This window comes from Cyprinus carpio, chromosome B16 (assembly GCF_018340385.1).
Source record: "Cyprinus carpio isolate SPL01 chromosome B16, ASM1834038v1, whole genome shotgun sequence".
NCBI lineage: Eukaryota > Metazoa > Chordata > Actinopteri > Cypriniformes > Cyprinidae > Cyprinus > Cyprinus carpio.
In genome coordinates this window covers 20,017,074-20,038,437 of record NC_056612.1, presented here as the reverse complement: position 1 = coordinate 20,038,437, position 21,364 = coordinate 20,017,074, and the positions used below count along the sequence as shown (strand labels likewise).

General features: G+C 36.6%; 1 protein-coding gene across 19 annotated transcripts in view; it reads left to right on the top strand.

Moving 5' to 3' along the window:
- LOC109093672 (receptor-type tyrosine-protein phosphatase U) overlaps nucleotides 1-21,364 on the top strand; it is a 211,313-nt gene that overhangs the window by 96,591 nt on the left and 93,358 nt on the right. For all 19 annotated transcript variants that reach the window (XM_042741371.1, XM_042741369.1, XM_042741380.1 and 16 more), the window contains exon 3: nucleotides 18,468-18,739. In XM_042741371.1, coding sequence (XP_042597305.1) covers nucleotides 18,468-18,739 — 272 coding nt within the window. The remainder of the gene's footprint in view (nucleotides 1-18,467; nucleotides 18,740-21,364) is intronic.

Here is a 21,364-nt window from a genome sequence, read left to right as displayed (position 1 = left end):
CCCAGTTCCTGCTATAAAGTGACCAGTTTAGACCATCATGAATTTCCAGACTGGTCTAGACAGTTTTTTTTTTTTTTTTTTTTTTTTTTTTTGTAGGTTTGCAGTGTTTGATGTTGGTCTAGATGGTGGAACAGCATGGCATTTTTTAGCAAAGCTGGCTGACAAAGAACATCTTGCTGGTTAAGCTACAGTAGTAAAAAAAAAATCCTATAAGGGGAAGAAAAATAATTCAGTATGTATTTGAACTGAAATGTTTGAATGTCTTGCCTTTGCTGCTTGGCAAATTTGACTTGAGTTAAGGATGTTATACACAACAGTTTTTTTTTTTTTTTTTTTTAAGAAATTATTTTTATTAAGCATTAGTTTTAAATTAAATAAATAAATTCAATAAATTAGTTCCACAACATTATAAAGCAAGGATGCATTACATCACAGGAATAAATTACATTTTAAAATATATTAAAATAGAAAATAATTATTTTAAAATGCAGTAATATTCCACAACATTACTGTTTTTTTTTAACTGTATCAAATAAATTCAGTCTTAAATTAGTAAACATAAGAGACTTGTTTTGAAAGGTAGTCTATATATAGTAGTGACCAGCAATGTTAATATTACTTGAATATGTCAAATAGATACCTAAATAATCTCTCCGCCTTTTTTACAGTCTTAGATGAAGTGCTATGTTTGCATTCACATATTATGAAAAAAAGGCCACACTAAAACAAATTAAATTTTATTGATTATTTCAAAGCTTGCACACAGGAAGCAAAATGGTGAGAGCAGACGTGATGTTCTGTTGATTTATTGTCCCTTCATAATGATAAGTGAAGGTGCTTGTGTATGGTTTTGCTGACAGCGGTGGCTTACTTATGGAGTGAACACTGCGGTAGTTTTTTCCCCCAGAGGCCCTCTCTCTTGGAGGCTGTATATCATGGCTGGAGCCATTGTCCAGATTCTCGTAAATCTCACCTAAATCCCAGTGTCCCCTTTTTGCTTTTAGGGGTTTTCCATTTAATTTAAATGCATATTTCAGCTCCATCTGACATTTACGGTTTTTAGAATCAAAGGCAAACGGAACATCATTTGACCATTTACCTTACATTATAGGTCATTTAATACTTTACTGTGAGTAGTCTGGTCCTCATAGTATTAAATGAAAGCTTATGGTAGATGATTAAGTGTTTAATTTGTGTAGAACTTTTCATAATGTAGCATCTTAAAGGAGGCCTGCATCTCTAGAGTTTACAACAATGCCTGTTTTGTGTTCGGCTAACTTTGATCTCATTCTTTCAGCAATGATAGAGAGGTTACTGTTGGTGTTTCATGCTTTGTGTTGCAGTGTTTTGCCATTCGACACCTTAACAGAGGGAGAAGCTTTTCATAGAGAGCTTTGTGTAACCCACTATGCCCAGACTTCCCTAATTAATTCCCACGAGGCTTCCATGGTCTCCGGCAGTAGTGGTGAGCAGCATCGTGCAAGAATACAAAAAGAGAAAGAGAGAGAGTGTGTTACCTCAGTTTCATTTAATTACTTTTCTAAGTGTGTTTAAGCGATGAGGAAGTGTCAGCCTGGGCATGTGTGTTTTAAAGTGACAGTTTAAACTCTAAAAGTTTAAATAATGTCATTCACTCACTGTCATGTTTGTGCAAACCTGTATGACTTTCTTAATTCCTGTGGAAATTTTCACTGGAGAAAGTAAGTCATATGACATAAGGCTTAGCAAATGATAACAGGATATTTATTTTTGGTTAAGTATTCCTTTTAGATGCAGAGCTAGGTTGATTTTTAGTTTGATCTCTTGGCAGCATGCAGATCACATCGCTAGACAGATCTGTAGCTCAGAAAGACACACAAATATTTTGCAGTGCTTACAGTGCATAAGGAAACATCAGTTGAAACACATGCAAAGCATCAAAGGCAGAGCAAAAAAAAAAATAAAATTCTTAGTGTTTTTGTCTTGTTTTAACATCCTCAAAACAACATAAATTTACCTGAAAAGCTAAGTTGTGAAAATGTAAGACTTGTGTTCAGAGAATTTAAATTGAGGTATATTTCTTACCCCTTTGGCATTGTTTTTCCCTCATTGTGTTAAGCATAAACCTCGATAAATTTATTCTGATTCATATATAAAACAAGTAAAAATCTGTTTGCCAATGGGATAAGAAAAAGAAATTCAATTACATTACAAATCAGAAATTAAAATACATTGATCTTGCTGGCTGATATATATATATATATATATATATATATATATATATATATATATATATATATATATATATATATATATTTATATATATATATATATAGAAAATTACTTTTTTTCACTTTAAAGGCCAATTCACACCATGTTGACTATAATGCTAACCATGTATGAAGTTTTAATAATCTTTGAAATCTTTCAACTGTAACGATAATGACACAGGAAAAATATCACTGAAATACCTTTCAGAATGTTTTTTTTTTCAGCTGATAAATGATGAAAACATTGTCAGCTCATTAGAATCTGCTTGTGTTTAAAGAGCATTTAAATATGACAACTGCACCATGCTCTAATAATAAATATGTGTGCATTGATGTGGATGTTAATACACTGTAGTATATTTAAAGTTATCTTTATAGTTACCGTTCTTGGTACATTTTCACAAAAGACTAAAACTGTTTCTTTAATATTTGCAATAACGTGCACCTGTATCTGTATTAAGGAAGCAAATAGCTTAATTCTGATGCCATGTTGACTTCAAAGCACACTTCTGTTCACATATATTACCTGTTGACATACAGGAGTGATTATGTATTTTTTTACGACTTTTAAATTGATTTAGCGAGGTCAAATGAACAACATGACACGTTTCTTTTGTTCCACATCCTATATTTTCTGAGTTATGGTCTCAACCCGTTTGTCTGGTCTCCAGCCCGGGCTCAAGGCTGAGAGCGCGCAGCCTGTCAGAATGATGAGTGTGTCTAATTGAGACGGAGCACTGCTGGCTGAGGAGAGGGATTGACAGTTAATCACAGCCACGTTAAACTCTTCAGCACACCAAGGAACGCCTCCTTCTGCGCCGGCTTGTCTCTCTCTCGCTCACCGCCGCACCCCACAATCCACGGCCCGCCGCTATCTGCGCGAGATTTATGTCATCTTCGCGACAGCTTGTTCCTGGCATCCATCCATCAGGGTATAAAAGCCCCTCGGTGGCATTTTGGATACCAGCCTGCATGCTCAAACCACGTCAGTGCCAGAAACAGACACGCCGGCTTTGCATCTTGCGTTCACACCCACACTTTAAAAGCCTTCAATCGCTCCTTTGGTTCGCCATTATCAAATGTGCCAAAAATAGAAAATAAATAACTGCGTACAACGGTTCAGTTTCTGCAGGACACTTTTAAACCCCTAAAATGCCACCTACCTTATGCTGGAATGCTTTTCTGAATCTTGGAAGGATTATTATTGTGGGTAAATGACAGCTCTATGGTTGAAGAGGTCTGGTTTTAATTGCTAACTGAAAACTAGGGAGACTGAAACAGCGAGTGCTCTAAAACTACTTTTAAATGATGTGTGCCTCCACCCTTTGTCATTTTATTTTCTCTCTCAGAGGCATAGGCGAGAGAGGAAACAGCAGCCGGCTGTGTTAAAGTCTGCTTCTTGTTGAATGCCTTATTACGCTGATTTATCACTATCGATTTTAATTCCACCAATAGTTGCCTCAAGCTACATAATTAAAATACTGCATAGCTGAGCCTCCGCGGAGTCCCTCAAGACTGCAGATAACTTGTAAATTTGTGTTTTTTCCTTCAGTAAATAATGCCTAGTGTGCATTCACAGGTCTGAAAGGGCAAAAAAGGGCTGGCCACTGGAACGGAACCGTGGGTTAGTTTTCCGGTGCTTGGTGCAGTGAAACATGTCCCATGACTTCAGGACCCGGAGCTTATATTTAGCACCTGGAGTGTCAGCGGTGCTGTTGATGTCAGCCCAGATTTCGACCATCCTTTTGCTTCCGGGCCCCAGGGGCTCTGTGAAAGGTGCACTTGGGAGACCACTGACGGAGCACGGGTGTGAGAGAGTCAGCAAAACAAAAAAGTTCCCCGTCCAGTTACACTTAATTCTGATGCACTCACTGCAGTGCTGTTGCCCTCATGGGTCTAAATGAACAGCTGCCCCAAATAGGAAAAATGAAACTGGGGAGTTTGCAAACAGTGACAAAGCTGCGCCGCTTTTTGAATCTCACCTTCACTTACTTCAGTGCTACAGCAGCAAAACGAGACCACTGTCATTTAAAGGTGAAGCTTGTTGTTTCTGCACCAAGTAGAATTGCAAAAACATGACTGGCTTAATGAAAACTCCATCGCCATCACTTCGCTATTTACTTGTTTCTTTGTTATTATATTACTTTCATTTAATCCATGTAATGCAGTATTTACATAATTGAACAATATTTGAAGGCTACATGCAAATGTTTTAATGTATAATTTACTTATATTTATTAATAGCATTAATAATTAATCAATTTTATTTAATAAAAAGTTCTGTAATGAAACTGGCGCAGGCCAATAGGTTCTAACTCAATCTGATATAATTACTTCATCATTCACATGGCGCAGCTGATTGGTTTCTTTTTGCATCAGCAGCCAATGAGCTTGCTGCTTAACATTTAAATACTTGGCTAGTGCTTGCTGTAGCAGGTGCAGTGCACTTCAGAAACCCTCCACCTTCCCCAGCTCCACCTGTATGGATCTGGTACGTGGTGATTTCATGTATGTTATACACAGGGGTTATTTCATATACGTTATATATGGAGCAGCATTATTTCCTGCGTGCTCACAGCAGCATGTCTGTAGATGTATTGGCAGTAGCAAGTATCTGTACTTTCTCTGCCACAGCAGCAGCAGCAGCAGCAGCGTAGAAGATCTACTCCGCCAATACCAAACACATTAACATTGTCATGTATATTACTGTGCCAAACTCTCCAAGAGTTGTCATGACAGAAATACTTTTATTTTCAAATAGTTAAATATTAAAATAAAATAGGTTTTCTTATGGTACTGAAATCAGTACAGAGAACCATGGTATTTTACCTGTATTTGTACTGACTGAAGCAAAATCAGGCAAAGTAATTTCTTTGCGTATTAAATTGGCATATAAAAAGATATTTTAACATTGAAAAAGAAAACATTCTGTTGATCTGTATGATTTTTCGTTCAGCTTTCTGCTTCTTTCATTACATCTGATAAAGGATGTCATTTGGTAATTGAATACAGGGACTGGGGACATACAAAAACACTAATGTCCCTCAGACAGGGTGTGGACTGTGGGTCGTACACAACAGCTTTGCATCTGTCCCCTCCCCTTGAACGCAGGCTGGCTGGAGGACGTTTCGAAAGGTCACTGTGTAGAGACCGTTTCGGCAAAGCATGTTTTTCCCCAGCGCCTTTGGCGACAGTGACCATAGAGGCAGCGCCTCCTGATATGGGCTTATCTTCTCCCAGCTCCAGAGAGCACTGGCTACACTCTGTCTAGCCATGCTTCAGCTGTTATTTACTCCTTATCATGGATGTTATTTTTTTTGTCTTCCCTCACTTTGTTTCTTTCTCCGCTAGCCTTTTGGAGAAGTTTCCCTCTCTTTCTCCTTCTCACCTGGAGCTCTGTATGTGTTTTCTCGTCCCCTGAGAGGCCGGGGTAATTGCAGCCCACCCCTTCTCATTGCCAGTTAAAGAGCTGGAGCGCTGCCAGTGGCTCCACCTGTGAAGCAGCTTGTTGTTTGGTTGAGGATGTTTTGTTTGTCTCCAGAGGAAGCGTGGGGCTGAATTGGGAATATACAGATTTCAGATGACTCCCTTTGAGGTGATACTTTTCAAATCGAGTATTCATTCTGTCATTGCTTGTTGTCAAGCAGGAAATTCGTTTTTAATATTCTTCTGCTAACAGTTTAATAAAGGAAAACAGTGGCAAACACATTTCAAATTTGCTCCAAGATGTTTGCCTGGTTATATAATAGGACAAACAGTAATTATTTCTTTTTCAATCATTTACAATAGGATAACAGTTAGATAAACTGAGAACTTTTCACAGAGGAAAAAGTTATCCACAATATAATATCCACAACAGAAGAAACTGTTTTTCTTTTTTGCTTTATTTAGACAATATGAGTTGATTCTTACATGGAGATTTAAACCATGTAGTGTCTGTCCTTCTAAGTCATTAAATCCAGTTTTTTGCTTACTTTTATTTGGTGTTGATAGAAGTATTAATACTGAGCATTGTTTTATCCATCCATCCATAATAATAGTTTATCTAATATAATTATAAAATGTAATTAATTATTTCAGCATTATTTGACCAGGCAAGTCACTTAAGAATCCTATTTATAAGGATAATGATATTTATTTATTTATTTATTTATTTGTTTGTTTGTTTGACTGATTGTTTGTTTGATAGTTAGTTAGTTTATTGAAATTAGAAAAAAAGTTTAATTATTTTAGCTTTATTTTATCAGGCAAGTCACTTAAGAACAAGATTCTTATTTACAAGTATACAGTTTTATCTGACCAGGCAATTAATCAATCAATAAATATTGAAATTAATATTTATTCACAAAAATAATTTATTATTTTAGCTTTTTTTCACTAGACAAGTCACTTAAGGATATGATTCTTATTTACGGATATTCTCCACTATTTATTTATTTAGTATATGTACTGTAATACTTATTCATTATAATGTTATCTTATCAATTATAATGTAATTTGTTAAATGCCTTTACAGCATTAAAGACGTTTAATGGCATTAAACACATTTAATGAATCTCATTAGCAGTGTGTTAATGTTGGCAGCCGCAGCCTTCCCTTCTCTACCCACCCATTAAACTAGTTATTTATAACTGAGTTGGTGGAGGGATCTCAGAAGAATTGTTGCAGGAATGAGGAAAATGGCTTACATAGCAGCTCACTTATGTTTTGGGAGTTGAATGAACAAACCCCCCGAAATCGTCATCCAAAATAAATACAAAAGGAACAGACAAGACAAGGTATCAAGAAATTTAAATATTAACAAACTGGAGCACAGGACAGGTGTGTAGACATTAAGTGATCTAACGAATTGAGCAGAGAGAGAGCGACGAGTGATGGGAAGGGTGAGTAGAGATTAGGTCACACTTTTGGTGATGTGTCACACCCAGGAGAAAAAATCCTGTCATGGGCGATACGCTGACTTTCACGGTAGAGAAAGAAAATTGATTTTTGCAACTGAGAAGATTTCACACCGTTAACAGCAGCTTTTAGGTTTTTCTTTATTACTACACATGCTGTGTGCTTTCCTGCCTTACAGACTTGAGGCAGTTGTAATGCGAAACACATACTCTGCTTTTGAAATAGATACCATTTGATAATATTAATAAAAGCGTTTAGAATTGGCTTCTGTGCAACCGGCTACGTTTTTCCTTGAAATAGCCAAAAACAGCCTTAGGACACAGATTTATTTTTTTACGTGTTTTTACAAGTCCATGAGAGCAGGGAATTGAGGTTTGTTGTGAAGACGGAGTTTGTTACAAATTGCGTGTGACATAAATCGTCTTGAATTGTATCGCTAGTGATTAATGAATTTCGTATTTGGTCTATTGGGGTCATTCCAAGAAATGGCTTTCTCATATTTTCATGCTCAGTGTACCACTACATTAAAAGGACCTGTGGTAATTGCATTTCGATACGAAAACTTAGCCGATTAATGAATGCTAATGAAATGTTTCCCCACTGAACTAATGAGACATTTAATTTGATGACAGAAAGGCGTCATTTAATGAAATTTATGATAGAACAAATTAGTGGGGTTATTTGCATTGTGATCACTAATAAATTTTGATGCACATGATGTCAAATCAGTTTACGATGCATAAACAGCGCTTTGCATGGACTGCTTTTAAAAGCTGAAATCGATATTGTTGGGTAATATTCATTCAGCGCATTTTAATTCATATTTAAGAAATTCACTTTAAACTAAAAGTTTTAGTTTAAATGCTTTCATTTTTGTTGTCGTAGTTATGCTATAACACTTTTACAAATATGTTAGTGACAGTAATTGTGAGTAGTAGTCACCACTAGCTATACTTGTTTTTTTAATGTGTTGTTTTTTTAATGCACTGTTTGTCATTTCAAAAACCTGTTTGAAATGATGAAGGAATGCGATTACACAACAGGGTTTAAAATATTCATTTGAGATGAAATATTAATTTGTGTGTGTTAATTCCAGCACACATTCGCGCACAGTAATTGTGTCTTTAGGGGGAAGACATCAGTGAATGTCAGCTGCATGGAAATGACATGAGATGCAATCGTTATTATTATTATTATTATTTTTTTTTGGAACAGAATATGGATGATGACGGATTTCACTGCTGTTATAGTTGCAATTTTAATCTTTTCACTTTTGTTCCCAAATACAGAAGAAAAAGGACATGAAATGATTCAAAAGACTACAAATCCATCACTTTGGAGAATATATCTTGATTAATTGGTTTATCTGTTTGTACACCTTGTATCTTTCTATCATAGGTTGAGGCAATTGGTATGATGTCAGACAGCATAACCTGGCCTTCCTTTGCTGTCTGCGTTCAAAAAGCATTCCCACTTTTATGTGTGTGTGAAAAAGAAGGCCAAGGCAGAATGCCTTAAATCTCAGCTGACCTTTTGAGAAAGGATGAGAGACATGGAAAGAAATGAGCATCTAGGCTATAAGGACAGGACGGGCCTTAAACAATTTTAGGAAGAGAGATGCGAGCATGAGTGCTTCTAAAATTGAAGTGGGAAGAGGACCTATTGATTCGTCTATATTCAGCACTGCACCCCTTCACCTCTCTTTTTATTCTCAAACACGCGTTTGAAGCCTCTTGATGTCAGAGGCGAACAAAGCCCCGCTGATTGGGTCAAATGGAGAAAAAAAATGCTCTTAAAAGTTCTGAGAAACAAGAAAACAAAAAGTGGACTGTGCCACTCTCGGTGAATATGCTGCACTTTGGTATCCCATGATTTTTTAAAAAGTTGTTAAATGCACAAAACCCTAATAATAAATTATCCTAGCATTACAAGTAGCTAGTTTTAAACACATTAAATGTGTGTATCTACCAAATGTTTTGTCTACACACAAAAACTGTACCCTTTCAAGAATATGCATACTTGGATACTAATATGTACCGTTTAGGGGTAAATAAGGTACAAAGACCAGAAGAAGGTACCATTTAGCTTTTGTATCTTAGTATACTGCTCCAGTGACAGATTATTGTCTTCTTTATGTGTTTTCTTTATGTTTTCATGTTTTTCAAAGTATTGTGTTGACTGCAAGTAAACAATTTAACCATGTTATCCAAATTATTGCTGGAAGGTCAACAAATATTTTTAATTTATTTTATTTTATTGTTTATTTCCAGACAATTTACACAAAATTGATCCTAGCTAGTCCTTTGTTATTTTGTTATTTTATTAAATTTTATAACATTTTATTGATTTACTTTTTTGTGTTTATGCAATGTTTATATTCCAGAAAATTTACACAAATTCGATCCCAAACTAGCTAGTCCTTATTTTATTTTGGTTTGTTTGTTTATGGAATATTTATTTCGTGAAAGGCAAATTAGGCACAAATTAGGCTTAAACTGTACACAGACATGCACCCAAAATTTGGGTTGCAAATCAAATGGGTTGCAAAATGTGCAAAGCTTATATAAAATTAATAGCCAAAACATCTCATATAATATTTAGTTTGACCTCCTGGGTGAGACAGAATTTTGATGGTTTGAAGTCTTTTGACTGACTATTTGCATATCTACCTTATTTATGCATAGTAGCAGGTGCCTTTACCCCAGGTCTGTCCCTGCTTCTCAGCACACATTCTGTTTCTAATAATCTTTTTGTTTTTCATTTCTCCTTTATCTGCCCTGCCTTCCTGTTTTTCTCTCTGGTTCCTCTGATGCAACTTTCAAGTCCACGGTAACATTTTGTGATTGCATCTTTCAGCCTTTCTCTGGTCCACCTCAGCGCTGTCCTTGGTCTTTTCTTGACTCACTCTCTCCCTTCTCTTCCCCTGTTTTCTTGGCGATAGCATCTCGGTTTGCTGGCGAGTGGCTGTTTTCCTGCGGCACATCGTTTGAATGACGATGGGCTCAATCACTCCAAATCTCGTTATGTATGTTCCCGCGCCCTTGGGAGGGTTAGCAGCGAATAGATGGGACTTTATCAGATTTCACTAGCCTTGGAGGCATAATTCACCAAAGGTCACCTTATGTTTGATATTTCTGGTTTATGTGAACAGTATGTCTGTGCTGGTGTGTAACGGTGGCTTTACGATGAGGTGAATAGTCAAAGGTTAACCGGTGAAGACTCTCAGTGTAAATATCAAAAAGGCAAAGGGGACATCTGACCTTATTGAATGGTTCAGCAGAAGGTTCTTTGCTCTTCTTGAACGGGTTGGCGGTTAAAATTCTCAGAAAGTACACAAGTCTAAAAAAAAAACAAACCTTGTTTTGGGATAGTACTTAATGGTTTTTCAGCCTGGTTTTATTTTAGACACTGTATTTCCCATGTGTGTTGTTTGTTATGTCTGACATTGTATCTGTTATCATTCCAATGCTAATGCAATTCACGCAATCCATTTAAAAAAAAAAGAAAAAGTTGAGGGAGAAAAATAGACGTTGAAGGTTAGAAGTTCATCATTCATAACAGAGAAAGAGGACGAGTCTCTCTCGGACTTGACGCTGACTGTCAGTGATTAGGATGACTCGGTTTTACACAGAATAATTGCTAACCTAGAGTCATGCTAGGTAATAAAACTTTAGGTCGTTTTCAAGGATATCATTGAATATGTATGATGTCTAATGCATAGAATGATGTATGTTGTCTGTCTCTAATAAAACTTGATCCATTACTGCTTATGATTCCCTAGACTTAGTTACAACACTGTGGACATGTTTTATGAATGCTACAAATTACTGTGAACTGTGGAAGAATCTTTACAAGAGCATTTTATTGACTGCTCTTGAGAGTAGTTTTGTAACACAATTAACCTTTGAACAATCACCAGAAACATTTTCTTTTGGAGCGATAAGACAGAATTGGTTTACTTAATTACGGCTACACTGAACATTTCTCACAGAGATCATTTTATAAATCAAATTACCTCAGCTTGAATTAGTTTTTCTCATGTTTTTAGCTGAGGTCGACACATTTATTTTAGTACCTGCTTTTGACAGTAAACAGAATCTAGTTTGTGTGTTTTAGGTTGAAGGAACTTAATGACAGTAATAATCTCAGTGGGGACAAAAACTGGATCATAAGGTGTTTGCAATATCTGTTGTTATTAGCGGGGTTTTTTAAGAGCAACATTCTCTGAAATATTATGGGTTTAAAATTGTGTTTCTTTAAACTGTTGAATCTGCATGATATGCACATGGGTGAGGGTTTGTAATGAAATTACAGGAGGTCAGAGTATTTTAGCCTTGAAAACCATTTAAAATCGGTCTTAATCTGAATTTTATTTTATTTTATTACATTTTATTGCATTTAAAATGCTCTTTTTGTGTGTTTTTGGATTGTTTATTTCCAGAAAATTTACACACATTCAATCAGTAACTAGCTAGTCCTTTATTGTGTGTATATATATGTGTGTGTGTGTGTGTGTGTGTGTGTGTGTGTGTGTGTGTGTGTGTGTGTATATATATATATATATATATATATATATATATATATATATATATATATATATATATATATATATATATATATATATATATATATATATATAAATTAAGGGTCTGTAATTTTTATGGTAGGTTTATTTTAGCACATAGAGACAGAATTTCAACCAAAATCTACAATCTTTTCTCTGACATCTTTTGACAGCTCTTTGGTCCTGCCCATGATGGTGGGAGAGGTTGGAATGGACGATTCAGATTGTGTGTCTTATACACCTAACGAGCTGACATTAGGAGTAACCTCTTAAAGTGGCAGGACTAATCTTTGTTCCACATGGACACATAACCAATCTGTGGGAGCCAGAATTCTTGCTGGTTGTTAGGGGATCAAATACTTTTTTGTTTAATTGTTTTGCTAATTGGTTTGTAAATTTTTTTTTATGTTTTTTTTATGTATTTTTTGTTTTTTTTATTTTTTTGTTGGTTTTAATAAACCAACCATAAAAATTACAGACCCTTCATTTCTTTGTAAGTGGGCAAATGTACAAAATCAGCAGGGGATCAAATAAATATTTTCTCCACTGTAATAATCATTAAAAATGAAAAGGACCAAATTTAGTTCAGTATTTAGTCCAGATTTTTACCCAGTCAGCTCATCACATGACCATTTAAACCTGGTAACATTCACATAATATCCAAGCAAGGATACTAAGAAAATATTAGCTTCACATTTCTTCTTTGGTACACTTGCCCCTTATTGTTAAGTCCCCTATACTGTAAACACATTTTTTGTTGTTTTTACAAACTGAGGGACAAGCCAAAATGATTTTCTGTGTGCCACAGATGCTGTTGATAAAGCTTGTTATTACCCTGGAATATTCCCTTAATGCTCACGGTTTAAGGGAAATTAAATATTGTACAATCAACATTCTAGTCCTCTGGGAGAAATTGTAGCAGCTGCCCTGGCTTTCTGAGGTTTCAGGCTGGCTCTGGGAGATTGGATTCTGATCTGAGGCAGGAGAAGAAGATAGCGAGAAGCTAAATGTCAGCACCAATATATTGTGTTCTGTACCCCACTCCCACCTGTAAGAAAGAGAGGGACAGGGTGCCAGTGTACTCAGATGGGTTCTGGGGCCTCTGGCTGAGATATATGGTCAGCTCGGTTGTTTGGGCTCAGATTCACTATGATATGATGAAGCACAGACTCTCCACTGTGAATTCAATCAGTGTCTTCTTGAGAGAGTTCTGGAGTGGGCTCTCAAATGTCACCATGTGTTTTCCACTGTTTTAGTCTACACTTTTTTGGATGTGCTGGATGCACTGTAATAACAGACTGTGAATACATTTGAATACATATCTATCTGTTTGGTTCTGATTCATATACATTTCTGTTAGGGCTGCACCTATATACTGTAGATAAAGAAATTTTAGCAGATTGATAACCAGACTGACAGGCTGTCAGTGTTGGAATTATTGGTATCGTTAGGCCAGTAGGTGGCAGCAAGTGACTGAACCCATGAGGGAATCATTGAATCAATCATCCTAAAGACTCGTTAAAAACACTGGCTGCTTTAAATGGAAAGATGGAATGGAAGGAGGCTATGATTTGGCAGCCTAGATATGCAGCCTTGCAAGGATGTGTTCTTCCATTTGACAAGCACCTGCTGATTCATTCAGAAACAAAACGAGCGACTATCCTTGTGAGTGAGTCATTAAATCATTCATTGAATCAATTTTTTTCAAAAATTCAGATCCAGTCGGGCTCAAAACTACCATGTGTTGCACCTAGACGCGCAGCAGTGTTGTTATGGATTTATTTGGACATTTTTTTCAGTGGTGGTGCGTTAAAACATATGTTACTCAATATTTACTTGTTCATTGTAAAAATCATTATCAGTTTTAACCTTTATCAAAAAGAACGTTGTGTTAGAATTTAGTGCAATCCCTCAAACATCTTATGGGTGGTTACTAGTAGTTGATGTCAGCGATTTAATCGACGATCTAGTAATTGTCGATAAGAGATGCAATTGAATAAAGCAATCATGGTCAATTAACCGGGGTTTTTTTTTTTGTTTGTTTTTTTTGTTTTGTTTTGTTTTTTTTTTTGGGTTGAGTTCGTGTGGTGAGCAAATGAGATGGGATGTGATTTGAGTTGATGTGATGTAATATAATCGAATTTAATTTATTATGTTAATGTGAAGTTTTTAATGTGATTTAAACTTTAAAAGTACATTAAAATAGAAACAACACAAAGTTATTCAACATGGAAAGCAATAGAAATGTAGTAACTAAGTCATTTCCCCAGATAATTGTTTCATATCATGCGCTTTGCAGGGCTGCGGGACACAGGACAGAAAGGCTGTCAACTTGTTAATTCGTTCCTACGACTTAATTTGTGGCAACTGTCCATGTTTCATTAATTTGTTCCTTAAATAACCCATGATTTAACTGAAACAAGGGAACAAATTAATAAATCGAACAAATTCGTAATTCATGAAATCTTTCATTCCCCTTCCTGCTTGTTTACCACAGTAAGATATGCAAAAACAGTGATTAAAGGTGAAAGACAATAAAATAAACCTGCAAAATAAATGTGTAAATGTAGGCTATGGGCTGGAACGCATCCAAAAGCATGGTGCGATATAACATTTTCCAGCTAACCAATTATTCCTCTAAAAACCAAAGCTTTTTTACCACACTTGTCATAATCAGACCTTATAATTTGTAAATAAATAAATGCTGGATTCAAAACAGCAATTAAAAGGCGCTGTGACCGACACAGACAACACGTTTTCCCGGAGCATTAAATTATGTCACTAAACGGTGACACAGAGTATCGTTCACAAGTTTCTGCATGGACCTTACTAGGGCATAGGTTCTCAAGCCGTGGGACAAAATGGTATGCTTTAAGGAAAATGCATAGCCTATATAAGTAATAGGCCTAACATAAAAATAACTATTTGTTTTCATAAAAAAAAAATATATATATAAATAAAAAAAGCAAAATATATCTGACTTAAATAATTAATGTAATGAATTTAAAACAGAAGTGTGGTGGCGCTCCATAAGTTCACGGAAAGAAAAGGATGACAATGCACATTCTGTTTTTTTGCTTTATTTTACAAGAGCACAAATCTTCTGTTTTTATTGTGAGTATGCACAAATGAAAGTAAACACTTTTGCGGATTATATCTTACTCCAAAAAGGTTTTTATTTTTTATTTTTTTATGTCTCAGCTGTTTCAATCGTGCTGGTGCCTCGCGCACACATATTATAGCAATTGAAACTTACATCACAGTTCATTATCAAAATAAAATACAGTCAACCAAACACATAAAAGGTTACACTGGTCAGTTTAAATAGACCGTAGTATACCGATCCACTTCTCATGTGAAGAAAATGATCTTTTCCGTCTATATGCGAATGCATGTAAAGTACAAGCCTAGTTTACATTATAAATAATTGTTTAACATTCAAATACATTGCGAATATGGAAACATTTGTATTTGTGAGTGAGATGTGAGCATTAACCTCCAAATACATCCAAACGCGCTCGCTCGTCCTCGTATGCACGCACTGTCACGATCTACTGCACTGTAAATGCCGGATTTTAAAAAACAAATAGGCCTACTGGAATGCAAAAATTCAAAATCTGACATTTTCCAGAACAGAACCAAGCAGGGTCAAATAAAGTACTGTTCATAATACTCCAATAAAAATGTTTGATGTGAGCAGTGTGTGCGAGCCCTACTTGGGGATGGAAGTGGTTCCCTGACTGCGCAGCACAGTCACACGTGCCACAGTTAGGCCTATGTTTGGGATGGTTTTATTTTAAATGCCGTACTGTCAGTTGAAAATATTGCAATTGTGTTTTTAAAATACAACGAGCACCACGAAACAATTTAAAGAGGCGCGTTCAGCTGCCTCCGTGCCGGGATAGAAAACAGTCAACAAAGTAAAATGATCTCAAACATACAGCGTGCTCTCTTAATCATATCTATTCATTTCATAATCCTGCTACTAGCATTTTATTCAGACTAAAACCCCTGTAATTCAAGTGAGAAAGTTTTTTTTTGTTTGTTTTTTGTGGCTTTTGCGCATCCTGTCATGCTGGTGACTGTGTGCCGCTGCAATAGACGCATTTTTGCAGCATTAAGGTTACAGATTAATTGTTTAATTGATCGTTAATTTAAACGACGATCGATCATGGAAATGATCAAAAATCGACATCCTTAGTCGTTACACATGGTTTTCAATTTTTGTCTATGAAGATATGCGATCTGTTTGAATGCTCATGTCTTGAGTCTTTAGCTGTGAATTGCAGCGATTTACAGACGCGGCGCTCAAGTTCAATTTGTAAAATAATGCGTCTCTGTGCCTTGCATCTTATGGTTTTACATGCAAAAAAAAAATTATTCTGTGTGACTAGCACATTAAAGAAAACAGCATACTATTGTCAGCAAATCCCTGAAAAGAACCATATTCTTCAGTGCATGGAAATGTAATCATTTGTAGCATTTTACTCTGTTAATTTTATCCTGATGACAAGCTACATTGATTTGATGAGTTTGAGGAGGGGCTATCTGTTTATTTGACCAGTTGCAGATGTGATACCAGCAGTCAAATCACTTAAATTCACAGTAGAAAGATTATTTTTTTAAACCAGTCATATACAGTAAAAAATAATTGATTTACTGTTCAAATTAGATGAAAAGCTCTAATAGTATTTGCTTCCAGCGTTGGCTTGACATATTATTTATTAGCTGGTCTTATTATTGCCACTCGTATATTGTACATCCCTAATATCTATTTTCCATATATCTTCCCATCTAATTTAGCGTCATCAGTATAGAGGGCTTTAATTTGCCATTTCATCAAAGTCAACAGCTTTACCTTCATGGGCTTGAGAAAATCAACAGTGCCTCATGAACTTCACGATTCTTTGCTTACAGTGACCCTCAACAGCCCCTCTGTGGGTTGAGGTGCATGTTTAATACAGCTCTAAAGCACTCTTTATCTGCAGATTTAGCCGTCTACCCTTCTCTCCATCTTTCGTTTCTTCCTTGTGATGTGCTCTTCAGATGTCTCTGGAGTGCAATATAAAGAAGCCTTGAGGAAATCCAATTAACCAGAATGCCTTGAGAGAGCAGGGCTTTTCACACACATGTACACCCGGAGATAACATAAATCATGGGATGTCCTAAGAAAAGGGTACTTTGGAGAGGGCCTGGTTCCATAGAGCCATTAGCTATTAGTTATGATCCTTTTTCAAGTGGTTTGGTAAGCAGACGAACACTTGAAGGGTGTTTAGGTTGGCATGTCCTGATTAGGGAGGACAGAAAACCATGGTTAAAGGTTTTTTCTCTTGCGTATGTATATAAATGGTTCATCTGTAATTATTCATTCAGCCTCACCTTGCAGATGGAGCCCCTAACCCAACCGTCCCACTGTCCTCTGTGCGTAAACGGCACGTCATGCTGATTAATAACAAGCAAGCCAAATGTTCTCTTGTGCGCTTGTATGAGAGATTGTTCAATTAAAGGCATGTTTGAATATTAAATCTTGAGAAATTAAACTTCTATAAATGTTTTTGGTAAAAAAAAAAAAAAAAGTGATTTCCTTTGTACACATTTATTATGTAGATGTAGTTAACATATCTAGGACCTAAATGGAAAAATGTAATTATTTAAAGTCAGACAATTAAAAATATATATTATTATATATAATTGAAATCTATAATGATTGTTTAAAAAATACATTTTCATTATTTTAATTTTCATTGTTTGTATATCTAGAATATTTCTTTCTTATAAAATCCATCCTAGGGAATGGAAAGGTTCCCCTAATTGAAGAATCAGCCATGAATATGCCGAGTATTTGTGCTTGTTGCTATACCAACACCTCACAAATTTCTGTCTTTGTACACAGAAATTTTGCAATTGTCACACTCCGCAGAGACAGAGAGCCTCGAGGCTAAAAAGAGCATGAAAGACATTTTAGTATTCTGCGCTGTGTGTTGTCTCTCTCTCTCTCTCTCTGTGCTCAGTATTGAGAGAGTAATGCCAAAATTGTCATCCTTTGTGAACTCACTGAAGGGAGAGATACTCTGCGGAAAGAGACAAATAGACAAACAAGGGCTTTTGAAAAGTAGGAACGGGAAAACTACACAGAAGTTTCTGAGGAGGCTGAAATACAGCAGATATGCTCCGTAGAGAAGCTGGATATTTATTTTCTCCCTCAGTCTCTATTATTCTCTCTGATCTTAGTGTGTATGTGCCTGTTTCTTTACGCACTAATATGTTTCTAATATGCACTAAAGCTCTCCACAAATGTTTGTAACCACACAAAGATATGAAATGTTTTCTTTTTCCGAGAATATGTCATGTTCTTTCCTTCAGTTCTCTATAATATAGTTTTATACTATATTTAATGACCGAACACAGTCAGAGTGACAGCAATGAAAATTCTCTCATCATTAACTCACCATCATGTCGCTCCAAACCTGTATGACTTCTTTCAGACTTAACACAAAAGAAGCATTATGAAGAATTGTTTCCCATACAACGAGAACATACAATGGCTTTTAACTTCCACAAGGGCAAAAAAGCTTTATATAACCCATACAATATTCTATGCCTTCTAAAGTCATATGATTGCTTTGTGTGAGGAACTGTTTGAAATTTAAAACTATTTGCTTTAATTAGTTGATATTTGAGTGTCTATGCTTGTATGTGATGACACTGACCTTTGGCTGATTTTTCCCTCTTGCTGTGTTGTCTTCTTCCTCAAGGCTCCTACATGATGGTCAATTCCTCCCAGCATGCAGCGGGGCAGAGGGCTCAGCTTCTGCTACAGACACTAAGTGAAAACGACACGCACTGCGTGCAGTTCAGCTACTTCCTGTACAGCAGAGATGGCCACAGCCCGGGGGCGCTGCGGGTTTATGTGCGGGTCAATGGTGGACCGCTTGGCATTCCCGTGTGGAATATCTCTGGCTCGCGTGGACGACAGTGGCACCAGGTGGAACTGGCAGTCAGCACTTTCTGGCCAAATGAGTACCAGGTGAGCGACATTTTTAATTAGTGACCGTCTTTTCTGGGTGATTACACACTGCAGGACACTTGTAATTTATTCTTGCTTTTTGACATTGATTGATGTCACATTCATTATATTTATATACGTGTTCAAATGTTTCATTTACCAATAGAAGGATTAAACAGGGTTTTCGGATACGATATGATGGTAAGTACTTTTAGAGAGTAGCATGTAATTACTTTGGTATAGATCAAAGTTCTGTGGTAACCCTACTGGAAAATGGCACTTAAAATTGTAGCTGTTTTATAGAACATGGTAATTAGTTTCCAGTTGGTCTAAACCAAACCTTAACTTGTCTAAGTTGATCATTTGCCGGTCCAGGAGGGTCATTAATTGGTTCAGGATAGTCTAAGCCATTTATTAGTTGGTCTAAAATGGTCGTTAGCTAGTCTAAACTGGCCATTAGTTAGTCCAAGAGAGTCATTATTAGGTCCAAGTTGGTCATCATTTGGTCTTATATTCTCACTATTTAGTACAAACTGGTCATTAGCTAATTGAAACTGGTTACTAGCTGGTCCAGGTGAGTCATTGGTTGGTCCAAGCTAGTCTGAACTGGTCATTAGCTAGTCAAAGAGAGTCTTTAGTAGGTTTAGGTTGGTCATCAGTTGGTGTATGACAAAGGGGTCAAAGTGTTCATTAGCTAGTCTAAACTGACCAGTAGCTGGTCCAAGAGAGTAATTAATAGGTCCAGGTTGGCCTATATTGGTCGTCAGTTCTAAGATGTTGGTCTGACATGCTCATTAGTTGGTATAAACTGGTCATTAGCTTGTCCAGGCTTGTCTATGCTATTTGTCTGTTGGTTTAAGATGGTCATTAGTTGGTTCAAGCTACTCATTAGCTAGTCTAAACTGTTAATTAGCAAATAAGCATGTCCAGGAGAGTCATTTGGTCTAAGACGCTCATCAGTTGACGTAAGATGCTCATTATTTGGTACAAACTTGTCAAGTTGGGTCTATGCCCAAGTTGGTCAAGTTGGTCGTCAGTTGGTCTTTAAGAAAGTCTTTAGTAGGTACAGGTTGGTCTAAGAAGCTCATTAGTTGGTACAAAACTGGTCATTAGCTAGTCCAACAGGGTAATTAGTAGGTCCAAATTGGTCATCATTTGGTCTTATATTCTCACAATTCTGGACTAAGACATTTATTAGATGAAAAATAAAGGTCATTAGCTGGTCCAAGAGAGGTCCAAATTTGTCTAAATTGGTCATCAAAATGTTGGTCTAAGTAAGATGCTCATTAGTTGGTATAAACTGGCCATTAGCTGGACCAGGCTAGTCTAAGCTATTTATCTGTTGGTCTAACATGTTCATTTGTTGGTTCAAGCTGCTTATTAGCAAGTCTAAACTGGTAATTAGCAAGTCATTTGGTCTAAGATGCTCATTATTTGGTACAAACTTGTCAAGTTGGATCTATGTCAAAGTTGGTTGAAGTTACAGTAGTCATCATTTGGTCTAAAATGCTCATTAGTTGGTACAAACTGGTCATTAGTCTAAACTGGTCATTAGCTAGTCCAAGGTTGTCATTAGTTAGTTCAAGCTGGTTATTAACTGCTTTAAGTTAGCAAACCTTCTTGGACCAGTGATGAACAATCTACCATCTGGTAGTTTAAGGTGATCAAAATGGAACATGGTGGCTGGTCAACCAGCTGTAAACCACCAGATTTTCCTGGTAAATGCTTCAGAAATGCTTGAATGTCAGACTCTAAGCGAATCAATTTATCATGTTTGCCTTGAAACAGTAGAGTATGCCACAGATTAGCAATGTGACTGACAGCTGTTGTAATATCAGTGGCAGGCTTAGTAAACTTGTTTTCGACTGCCTTCCCATAAAGTTGCTGTGACATAAAGATAGTACAGTATATCAGAGCTCTGCCAACAGCAGCATACACAGACATCCCTTTCCCTCATCACAAGGCATTACACAACCAGTGATGGAGACTACTGTCTTATTAGTCATGCCCCTTGTGTTGTTTAATTAGCATTGATCTTAGCATGAATGTAGGTTAGTGCTGTAGGGCTTAGACAAACCCACAATATAGACCATGTCAATAGCTTTGACACGTCTTACTCAACAAGTAACCTAATTCCCTACTGTACCATTACGTGTGAGACACAGTCTACCAAATCACTGCTTACGAAATGACAGCCCATTCACGCCCCCCAAGCCGATCGATTGGTGTCAGTGGCCAGTCCGCCATTGGGTTACACGCTGCTATAGATGCGCGAGTGGGCAGACCAGGGGTCTTCATCCATAAATTCAATTTCTCCTTTCTGCAAACTCTGCGCAGCTGTCAGAAAGCAATTAATTTAGTAGTGTTCACTTTATCGAGAACCGTCAATCTCTCCAACCTAATTAACTTTCACATGCTGGATAAAAGATGTGGCCTTCATTTGTAAATAATAGTCCTCCCGACAGTCAACAAGATGTGAAGGTGGAGGGGACATGACAATAGGGTTAATTTGTTGTTTTTGTGGGCCTGCATGGTCGATTCTGCATCACTTTGAATTTCGCTGAATGCACATGAACAAAAGATGTTGTTTCTCCAAAAAAAAAAAAAAGTTCTGCTAGTTACCATGAGCCTGTTAGCATTTAACAG